At 35.9% G+C, this 12178-nt stretch overlaps 1 protein-coding gene across 1 annotated transcript in view; it reads left to right on the forward strand.

Annotated features, from left to right (window-relative positions):
* The first annotated feature begins 10650 nt into the window (after positions 1-10650).
* The window catches only part of LOC107088322 (protein NipSnap homolog 2-like), a 59387-nt gene continuing 57859 nt past the window's right edge, over positions 10651-12178 (forward strand). Inside the window, exon 1 of the mRNA XM_015380433.1 lies at positions 10651-10743. Within this exon, the coding sequence (XP_015235919.1) occupies positions 10666-10743 (78 nt within the window). The 5' untranslated portion in view covers positions 10651-10665. The remainder of the gene's footprint in view (positions 10744-12178) is intronic.

A 12178-nucleotide genomic window follows, 5' to 3' on the forward strand; every position in this document is an offset into this window, starting at 1 on the left:
AAAACCAATGCCAGAGTCCAAAAACAACCCCCGCCCCCCCGAGGTGGGCGGACGGGGAGCCAGGAAGGAAGGAAAGAAACAAACAACCAAATGTTGGCAACGAGGCCGGCAACGAGGCCGGCAACGAGGCCGGCAACGAGGCCAGCAACGAGACCGGCAACGAGGCCGACCGTGAGGCCAAAGACGAAGCAGACTCTCTGGAGGCCGGCCATGAAGCCGCCGATTAAGCACTGTCTCTGGAGGTGACTGTGAGCCCGGAAACGAAACACAGCCTCTGAAGGCTGGATTAGGGGCCGAAGATGAAGCACAAGCACAGTCTTTGGAGGCCGCGCCAAAGAAGTAGAAGGCCTAGAAAACAAAGAATGACATGAATGACATAACTGAAAACTTGGGAAAAAAATTAACGGAACAAAAAATCCCAGGAAATGCAGAATTATGATAGGCACCTTTTGCACAGGTCTCTCTTATGATAATTTTAGCTCTTGAGGACTGTATAAATTTCCAATTCAGGCAAAAGTTTGATATATGGCTTACAGAATTGGGTTGCTAATGTGAAGGGATAATATGCAGCTGGGCATTCCTTAAAAAAGGAATAGAGAGAAAAATGGAAGTCTGTAAAACATTACTGGAAATGACTAATGTAGCATAGATTTCCAGGTTCAGTTCTCCTAAGGTAGAATAATAAGTATTGAAAGACTGATTAGTCCTCTCTTCCCTTCACTTTACAGCAAGCATGGATAGGAGCCATGATGAAATATCAATTAATCAATCAGAAGGTGAATTCGGCTAACAATGACCAATAACAGGTATATTATTCTAATTTTTTTGAACCAATTTTAGGCTTCGTGAAAGACAGATGAACTCTCAAAAATGAAATGAGTAAATATTAAAAACTACTAATAGAGGTTTCATTGCAGGGGGAAAGGAAATTTTGATTAACATAGACTCCTGCCATATCTTAGGAGTATTTCTGTTTTGCATTCTCAGTTTGAATCCTCCATGTATATTAGGACCATGGCTGTGAAATTCAGTGTCTAACTACATTAGGAAGAAGTTAATAAATTCTTCATCTTCCAATTGCAATTGTTTATATTGTAGTGAAACTTAAGTGCGCTCCATGTGCCCCATTTCCCTCCCCGACTACGATTATCACTCCCTGTTTTAATCATGCTTGTGTGTCATGCTTGTAGTTTTAATTGAAGTTTCAAGGATTTGCTGCATTGTTGAAAACAAAAAAGGATGTTAAACGTAAGTTCAATCAGCTCTCATGCTAATCAGTCTTGCTGAAATAAACCAGTCATGAGGTTTGATAAACATTGTGTGAAAGATACAAATGCTGTTTTGTTACAACAGCTAATAATGTTCTGGACGTATGTAAACGATACATACTCTGAGCTCACTCTGGCAACACTTATTCACACCATATGGACATCATGTCATATATAATAAATGCAACATCTGTTCCTTAAACAAAAACCGTGAACTGATTTGGCTGTCTAATGGCCTCAGATTCAAACACACCAACACACTGATACAAGTGCTGGTGTTTTCTTGTACATTTCTTAGAGGATGAGGAAACTACCGGTTTAACAGTGTGCATATGTGCTACTAATGGTACAAAGAACCTTTGTTCAGTAGGTAAGAGTTTATATCTCAGTGTGGGGTGCTGCATTGGATCAGCTCTTATACCATCATCATGCAATAATCAAAGAGCAATTCAGGTTCGTTCTAGCAGAGGCATTGCATTGTGCCAAATAGTCTTACTAACTCATGACACTTAACATGGCTCTGAGGTGCATTTACTCTATTAGTGTTATCAAAAGACATGCCAAATATAAACCACAGTGGTCTAACCACAAATGAAGCTCTTTTTGTCTTTATCTTTTTTATACAGCAAAGCAAAAACCATTCTGGCCTGTGGTGTCGCCATTATATACAGACAAGTACTTTGGCCTTCCCCCAAAGGGTGATACACACAACCAGACCACAATCCAGATGTTGTTGCTCTACAGCTAGCAGTGCTCTGAACATGAGGCAGGTTCCAGTGAACGTCAGATCCAAGCCCGGGAACCCGGGGAAAACTGATGAACTCTGTGAGGGCCAGACCAGGAAGCAGAGTGACTCATGTTTGGCTCTGGAATCTGAAAGAATCAAACCTTAGGAGCGTAGTGGAGGCACTCAAGCAAAACGTCCAAGTCTTTATAAATCATTTTCACTTAGACCTAGGTAAGGATGATGAAATTCATAATGTGGGTCTGTACTTTGTGTACAGTCCTACATTATGAATTTGGATATATACTGTGTGAAAAAAAGCACACATTTGTTGGTGAGTGCCTGTGTTGATGGAGTTACTGAATTGTCTCAAACTCACAATGCATCATATAATGGCCAGTCAGTTAAAAATGTCCAATGTTGAAATGAAAAAACATTTACAAATACACTCTCAGTAAAAAAAAAAAAAAAAGTTTATATCTGAGAACAAGTTCTTTACTATCCAACACATATTTTACTAGTTGAAAAATATTCCTTAAATATGTTTAAGGAATATTTAAGGAATAAAGTTTCCTTAAATATGTTTTATTTAAGGAAACTGTTCGGAAACTCCACTCACTAATGGTAATTTGAAGCCCATTTGTCTTTGATATCAGTATTATTGAAGTTTGCCCCACTCCTTCCGTTCAGCTTTCAGATGGTTGAGAAGCTTCCTACATGTTTGTTTGGTCAAGTCAAACTTGACTTGACCAAACACTTAGTTTTTTTATCTTACTGTATTGGTTGATTAACTGGTTTGTTATGGGTCATCGTCAAGTTGCATGGTTCAGCTCTGTTTCAGCTGGTTAATGTTTAGTAGCCTCACTGGAAGGCATAGTCTTTTAATCAAATATGATTTGTGTTCAAGATTTGAGCCCTCTTTGCATTAGGCGTCTAATTTTAATTTCACCTTGGTTGTGAAAATTTTAAGCCATTATTCAGATGCATATTTGAATCATATACATTTAATGCTCTGAACTGCCATATCAATGCTTTTTTTGCACCATGTTTTTTCTCCCACACTCTTTGCATTTGATCACTGCTGCACTTTAAGAAATGTAAATGTCATGAAAACTGATTTTCATTGTTTGATTCTTTTATATTAAACATCTATACTTTACAAATAGTTAATTTTAAGAGAATAATTAAAAAAAATCTATATGACACAATTACATTCTACTGATTTAAAAATAAACTTTCATGCATATATAAGACATGTAGAGTAACATGTGTGCAGGCCTCAGGTAAAACCTGAACAAAAACAAGCCACCAAACAGAAGACATCCAAACACAGAAGCAAACTTTCAACAGAACAGCTGGAAATGAAACGAACCAATGTGTTGCGGCGGTACAGTGAAACTCCAGATCTCAGTTTTGTTTTAAAACTTCAGCAAGACCTAAAGAGGGCAGACCATAAACAAAGTTCCTACAAACCTCAGCAACCAGAGACAACATTGTTAAGAAAAGTGAGCCAAGAATCTTCCACAATGATCTAAGGAACAAACTAATAACCCCGCCCAGATGAGGGGTACTTCATGCTGTTGCTATTAAGTGTGGTTCTGCATGTTTTTAAATGACATGGTACATGCTTCCTTTTTGACTCCTGGATTCACATTTTAGCTCAGTTTATATTAAATTAATATTAGCATAATGAAGACTTTCCAATGATGGGAGTGTTTGGCTACAGCCGTACATTTTTGGAGGAAGATGCTGAAATCGAAAAAAAAAAGCACCTTATGGCACATGGAGTCACTAACTGCCTTAGTAATAGAAGATTTTTTATAGGTACAGCTTAAACATCATGTATTTACGCCTATTTTTAAATAATGGCCATAAACTGACTGAAGCAGATGTTAAGTGATCTTCAACAGTGTATAAGTTGTTTTCTCTAGCAATCTAATTGGCACCAATTGAACAAAGTACAGCAATGCCACATTAGTGTCTTTAAGGTAAATAACATTTTAAAATCCACAAATATATAAACAAACTTGAAAAACAGTAGTCTTTGCTCTTGATTGAGGATTTTTCTCTCCATGGGAACGATGTGTAACGGGCCGGCCTGTTTTCCTATTGGCCAGTCTCAACAGAACTGACAAAATTGAAGCTGGCAAATAGAAATACAGGCCCGCTTATAACAGATTTTTCACATTGAGAGAAAAATACTGAAACAAGAGCAAAAGCTTGGGTTTTAAGAGAGAGAAAAAAACAATTAAGAAATCAGTTTGTGAGATAAAGTGTTTTCACTCTGAAAAAAAAAAAAAAAACTGCAAAAAAGACAGTAAAAATATATTTATAACAGCTTCATTCCCTTGGAAATCATTTTCCAAATGTGAATTTATCTTTTTTAAATCTATGACAAAAGTATTTTCTCTCAAAATGTTTCCTTCAGTCTCAAATAACATCAGCCTTTGCTATCAATGCAAAAGTAAATCCAATATATTGATTTTACTTTCAAAATAATTTTCCCCTTTCAGAATACTCTTTTTCTTGATTTTAATAAAAGCACAAAAAAGTAGATTTTTGAAAGAAATTATTCTTAGAGTTAATATGCATGAGATTATCTACAAGCACTGAGAAATGATAACATTATGTCGTCTGAATGTTTATATATTAGAATATCCTGAGTATCACATCATAAATTTATTACACACAAATAGAAATTGCAACTTAATCCACATGTCAAACTTTAACTGAATATATTTACTAAAGTTAGCTTTAGTAGTACTATTTATCAGTCTAGGCCTCAAGAACATTTAAACTTAACAGTTTGTAAAAGCAATGCTATCCAACATGCACATAGCTTAAGATGTACCTGTTCATCGTGCAGTGCAATGGTCCGTGGGATTTTCTTTTTTTTTTTTTTTTCTAAATTAAAGTAGATTTAGTGTTACATAACGAAGCAAAAAACATTATGGGGTTCGATCTGCAAATATGGTGGCTGCAGCACTTAGCTGTAAGGAGCTACAGTAAAGCAGATCGTGCAGCTTGTGGATATTTTTGTTACATTTCAAGCATCCAGTGCTGATTGTCAAAGAAGATTTGGTTCATTGAATCATATCTAAAGAGCTTCCAGAAAGCTCTTAAAGTGGCCTATTTGGAAAACTATTGGAGAAGTGAGAAGGACAGACATGAAAAATAGATACAATTTAAGTCAGGTTTGTTAATAATCTAGTGACATCTAAAATATTTCTTATTTATTATTATGATATTATTCATGAAATGTTTTGACTATTATCCATATAGTGGTAGAAATGTAAAAGAAAATGTGTAATGAAACAGCTAAAGGAAGAGACAAAGAGTTGAAGGCATTTAAACTGTATCACAAGCTTCAGCAGAAACTTCATTGTGCAAAATGTGAACACAAAGTTAAGTTTGAAAGATCTTATTTAGGGGTACTCGGTGTACTCTGGGGGATTCTGTGTATGCCCAGACACATGGAAAATTAGAGGGAAAATTGGTCCCAGCCAGTGTAGTGCTACTTACTGTTACATTCAAAAAGTACCTTATGAACCATCTGTACAGTTTGTAGATCTTCTAGATTATAAACCCAGTGCCCGTTGTGTCTCTTGTAGACAGAACTATTGCTGTAATTTTCTCTGAATTATTTTATTCTGTGTTTGTTTTCCAAAGAGAAGCTTTTTGACTGTGAATCATTTTTGCTGTCTGAACTCAAATCCACTAACAGAAAACAACACAAAAATTGATACTTGCCCTGATGGAGGTAATTGTGCCATAAAAAAAGCTTTCACTTTTACAGTTGCCATAGATTTAGTCAAAAGGAGGCTTTGCTTCCTGCAAAGTCAACAATATTTGACATATTTGAGCTTTTGCTATTTGTATTGTGTTTAGTAAGGTGTCTCAAGGCAACATTTATTGTCATTTCACACTTTATAAATAAGCTCAATTTATCTTTTTTCCATTACCTCCATTCTGAATGAAGACAAACTGAAAAAAAGCAATGTAAGCCCTGGCACCATGAGGCAGTGTTGAATGGGAACGAACAGTGATGTCTACATATTTTAATAAGGTTTAATATCTGTCTTATCAGAGAGTTTCTCAGGCTACCTTTGGGACTCTGGGGCAGAGAAGTTCTGCAATGTGACACCTAAATAGACCAAAAGAGATGGTGTAGACAGCTTTATTCATAGGGATTATAAACTGCTGATGAAACAATTTTTCATCAGGCCAGATGGTATCCAGCTAAAGAGAAATGCTTAAGATACCAAACCACTGAGTGATTAACAACAAGCTGAGGTAGATCATGGGAAAAATTAATTAGAAAAGCAATGTGCATGCATTTAAAAGACTTAAAAAGCAAGTTATAAAGTCACAGAGTGAAAACACTTCTGCATTCGCAGATCAAAGTTACAAATATAAAATGCTTCTGTTGTCGTAGCTCATTTAAACTGACATTTCAAGACTTAATTAAGTCTATTGGCCCCCATTTCCAAAAAGCACACTAACACACTTCCTTTGCACAACTTCCTGATGTCAGCGAAACAAAAAAATGCAGGGAATAGCTTCGAACATAAGAACAGGGAGTTCCCATGCGATAAGTGCTTAGTGCCATATTCCACATTGTGTGGAAACATAAATCAATAGATTGACTGTTGAAACGATTCTATACAGAGAGAAGTCACTGGGTTCTTAAACCAAGTTAAAGAAGGGCACAGAAGCAAAGATCCTTTCCAAAAATCTGCCATCTAAACCATATACTTTGCTGATTAGCTGTGTGTTCAATCTGGGAAAAGAAAACTATGAATGTTGTACAAAAACACATTGAACATATTTTAAGATAATTAAAAGCATGAGAAAAGGAAGTTTGATTAAAAAAAAAATGAAAAGAAAACAAACCCAGACCAATAAGACAATAGTGCCCCATTTCAGAAAGAGTTGCCTTCCTACCCTGAGTGATATGCAGATATTCTGAGTAGTTTCCCTCTTCTCTTCCCTACTGATTGTTTTATATTTCAGAACAGGTGATATTATTTAAGTATGAGGTTTAATGTAAATTTCCTAAAATCTAAAGGACAGTGAAGCCAGGACGGACGAGCCACAGTGGTCGCAAGAATAAGTACTATTCGAATAGTGCTGGCATTAGGGAAGGGGCTAGGAGGATGAATTATGTTTCCTACAGACTAAAATGTAGTTAAACAATTTTCACCACTGCATCTTTATTTTAACATCATATATTCATATTTATATCACATATTAGTATCTAAATCTCAAATGTATATATGGAAATATGAAATCTGAATGTATATTTTTAATCTTTAATCTGAGTCTAAAATCTATTTATGATATGTCAAATTTTATATCTAACTTTGTTTTGTTCATTGTATTATTTTTTTTATTTTGTTTGTAGCACTTTGAGACAGGCCACCAAGTGAAATGCACCTATACAGTACCTCCTATTTCATGGCTTAGAACCTCATCTTCCTGTTATGTTTCGGGATTATCAACTAGTGTTTGTGATTTCATTCCCCTCTCCCTTCTGCTCTGACTGTTCATTTGGCCCTCCTGTGCTGCTGCTGCTCAGGCTACTTACCACTGATTCCTCTCACCTGTTTGCCAGCATTCTTAAGCAGGCCTCTGACTAGTTGGCAGTGCCAGATTGCCTGAAAGCCTTGCATTTTCCCCCTGTCTGTTTACCTGATCCTGACCCGTTTCTGCCTCCTGATTTTTGAGCCTGCCTACCCCCTGATTTTTGAGCCTGCCTACCCCCTGTTGGATCTGTTTTTTGTGCTGCCTGGACCACTGACCTGTTTCTGTGCCCTGACTTTGTTCCTGGATTCTGTTTTGGATTCTCTGAATATTTGATCACCTGGCTCTGATCCTGGACCTCCTTTGACCATGATTATCTGCCAAGCCTCAGTGAGAAATAACTCTCAAGGAACCAAAGTTTCAGGAACCAAGACACCCCGCCTGGATATTAAAGAAGGTTGGTGGCTTAGCAGTCTGAACTTTTAATCATCCATCTCAGCCACTAACCTGTTCTCTCCCCTCCAGACGCTCTGGTTCCCCTGATCCTGAATTACCTGCAGAGTTTCTTCAATAAATCTTTAAAAAGTTATTACCCGTTGTGTTCCGGTTGTATCTGGGTCCTCAGTCTGAATCATAACACCTCTTTCATAGCCAATCTCATACTGACAACAGAACACACAATCTGCTTAATTGTTATGGAACTGAATAGGTTTGCACATCTTAATATTTGCACAGCAATCTATGCAATTCAATCTTTGTAGATCAGGCCAATGGTAACAGCTAATTTCTGTATAGGAAACTCCACATGTTTTGATCTATAATGGCAGAACCGAAAGTATTTCTTCTTTGTTGCCTCCAAAGGAATCAGTTGGAATTCGCACAGCAGCCATGGCTGTAGAGATTTGGTGACTCCATCACGCTCTTTGTTCCATTTCTCTAGTTCTCTGAATTTTGAGTCTGGGATTACAACCCAGAAATAAACTCAACTTGCCTGTTGCTGAATATTTACATATGGTCTGTCTGGACCAAATCCTGACTTATCCCCACTGTGGTCTTTTAAATGTGATTTTAAAAATAAGCTTTAGAAACCTGGGGCAGTAAAGAAGTATTAGAAATAAATGCATACAAAGCCACTTAAAGCATTTTTTATGGTTGTAACTTCTTCAGAACCACATTGAATTTAATTACTGTAAAAAATAAAAGGTTGGATGTATTTTGAGGTAAACAAAACAGTTTGATCTGTTTTTCAATACATGGGTATCACAGTAAAAGGTGCATCCAGGTAAGATAGAATTGGCATTTAATGAGAAATGAGAACAAGGCTATAAATGGCAGGTATCAAAATACTAAATGATGCCTATCAACTTTAAAAAAGCATTAATAATTACAAGATAAAAAAAACTAGTCTGTAAGGGGTAAAAAATGCCCCTAAACATACCTTTACTTTTATGGAAAAAAAAATTAAATGAAACAAAGATCTATAAACTTCTTAGATGTATCAATATGAAACAATTCATCCTCTAAACAAATTTATTTACCCCTTTAAAGCCACTATATGTTACTCACATCTCACTTTAATAACTTTTAGTATGAAAAAGTGCAACTGGGTAAAGATCAAATCTTAACCCCCAAAAATTTAGTCAGTGTGTTCATTGTGATTCTAAAATAAACACTGGCTCCTTAATTATTTATGCTTACAATTTTTTTTGTTTGTATTTTCATAAGAAAACATTGACAAACCTCAATGTATTACATTTCTTGTGAATAATTATGAAGTGAAAATAAAACTGTTTTCAAAATTATATACAATAAATCTCTCAATGTGGTGTGTTTGTATTAAACCTCTTTTATTTTTGTATTTTTTAATTTTCCAAAGAAAATTAGTAGTGGACTTTAAAATCACATTTGGGCTAAGAGCACACCTTTCTGTAATTCAAATTCTGAAATTCTAAATCTTAGCCTTTTTATTTAACATATTGGTGAATAAATAGTATCATGAAGACCAAGCAAGACAGAAGAAACGTCAAGAATTATGTTTCAAACAAAGTTGGGGTATAAATCAATTTCCTACTCAAGGTCACATCTCACAAAACTCTGTTTAATCTAGCATGATTAAATTGCAAACTTGCCAAGCCATACCCATAAACCCATCCTTAATTTCCCCCTTGTGTGACATCAAAGTGGTTTTCTATTCTATTCTAGAAAGATAAACCATGAAAGGAGAGCATTACATCAGGGAAGCCGCCAAGAGGCTAATAGTAACTCAGGAGGAGCTGCAGAGATGCACAGCTCAGGAGACCAAACATGGAGAAGATAAGTTGCACTTCAGAGATTTAGGCTTTTTACAACAGGTACAGAATTGTTAAATTGTTTGAAGAAAACTGTAGAGTTGCTGCTTGCCATAAGGAATGTAAGAGACACAATAAACATGTGGAAGAAGGTGCTCTGGTAAGATACAAGCAACTTTGTGACTAACATGAAAAATAGTGTTACAGATGGAAAACTAACACCTCACACCACTCTGAACGGCATCATGCTGTGGGAGGATTTTCTTAAGCATGGAAAGGAAAGAGAAAGTCCATAATGGCCTTCCAGGGCTGAAAAACTCTTTAGAATGTGACTAATCTTTCACTTTCTAACTACAAGACACAACATACCCTCAGAGCTAAGGTGTGCTTGTTTAGAGCATCATCTTTTCAATAGTTTGCCTTAGACCTAAATTTGAGAATCTGTGACAAGACCTAGAATTTGAGGTTCAAAGAAACTGTATATCATTCTGCATAGATAGATATAGAGGTCAGTCTTAATGCTCAAACCCAGAAAACTTACCAATAGACTAAATTGCAGCTGTAGGCTATTGGTTTGCAATAAAGAGTATGACCTTAAGGGGCCAAATGACTTTTTTGGTAAAACATAAAACAAAACAAAGAAACATCCAGTATAATTTTCCTTTCACTTCAAAGTTACCCTTGGTTTTTTGTGCATCTGCCATCTGGTTGCAGCAATATAAAGAGTGAAAAGTTCCAATGCATTTCTCTATATATTTTTGCTTGTGTGGTAGGTCGAGAGAGCAATTCCAATCCCTAAAGACCTCGACTCCATGAACCATGAAATGTGCTGCCAAAGTCAAACCTCTCTGGAAACCTCCAGATGTTCCTTGTTCATGTCTTTACTGGCTCAGAACTGTTTTGGCACCATAAGGGAGACGAGGTCCATGCAAGGCATATGGTAATATAATTTGTTTTTGTGTTGGTTGGAAAAACCACTGAAGTATATCAACACTAAAATTTTACACCGATTGTTAAACAACTGGAGTGTGTGCATGATGCAACTGAGAAAGGAAATGGCACAATGAGAAATCATGACCATTAAACCTTGTTGGATCAGTCGAAGTAAAAAAAAATAACAAATACATTCTCCTTAAAGGAGCATTAGGTGAATTTTCACCACTAGGGGAGCTGTTGAGCACTGTCTATAGACCAAAACTACACTACATTTAATACAATTTGCTACCAAGCTTAGAAACATGATGCAAGGTAATTTCGTTATGCTGATTAATAATAAATTGTATAATAATAATAATTTGATTCATCTTGTGAAATTCAAACTGACTTCAAATTATGTCACTTATAAAATTACATTCTACTCCCTTTATTTCCATACATGGGGCAGAGAAAACTGCCAGGTAATGCTGCTAAACTTCTCAGCAGCAATTGTCTGTTTTGATTTAACAATCACATTAGGTGTTTTTTTTTATTTTTTAAAGTACAATATTATTTTTGCCAACACTAGACTGTATTTTAATCTGTATGGGATCGTAAAAGATACAGGTGAGATGGAACAAATTTGGAAAGATGTTTTAAGGGACCTGTTCATTGTCATGTAAAACTATTTAATTTAAGAAACAAGAAAAAATGTCAAATCAGGAGCTCTGATCATTACCTGTGAATTATGTTAGAACAAAAAGTTGTCTTTATATGTTTTTCAGGTACACCTCAAACTTTCACCTAGTCAGTTTGAGAAAAATGGCCTCTTTAATCAGTGTGAAAGCTGTTAAAATCTGGGGTTCAAACCAGTGTGAACTACCTACTGAGTCGGGATATGGAGTGTGATCTCCAGCTAACCACAGCCAAAGCATTGGCCAGTTAGTTAATCAAAACATCATTTAAACATGTTTTTAACCAGGAAGGTATACTTCAAAATGTCATCTGTTTATTTAGTTGATTAACATTATGAATGAATCTTTATATATGTTTTTAGCGTGGCAGAATCCCTATCACAGACCAGTCTGGCTGTTAGGCTAGGTAAGGTAACCAGACAGTCAGAGGATTTAACTGAAACTACGTGGCAAAATGTGGAATTTTTATAGAACATTAAATTTTACTGAGTGACAATAAGTGATCTGTAGTTATCTGGAAGATTTTTCACTCAATATACATAATTTTCTCTATTCTGGTGATTTTCAGAGAATTTAAGTAAAGAGGAATGGGCCCTACTAAAATACTTGCATCTTAAATATACTGTAATTTCAAAACTGTGTTTATTAATTATTCTATACAGTTCAAGTAAAATAACCAATGGTACGCTAATTGTCAGGGTTGGTTGTGGTTTGGAGGACCCAAATGCAGAGGTGAATACTTTTAATGAAAATGGTTAACAAAGA

Source organism: Cyprinodon variegatus, unplaced genomic scaffold, assembly GCF_000732505.1.
Source record: "Cyprinodon variegatus isolate N-32 unplaced genomic scaffold, C_variegatus-1.0 Scaffold213, whole genome shotgun sequence".
NCBI classification, from domain to species: domain Eukaryota; kingdom Metazoa; phylum Chordata; class Actinopteri; order Cyprinodontiformes; family Cyprinodontidae; genus Cyprinodon; species Cyprinodon variegatus.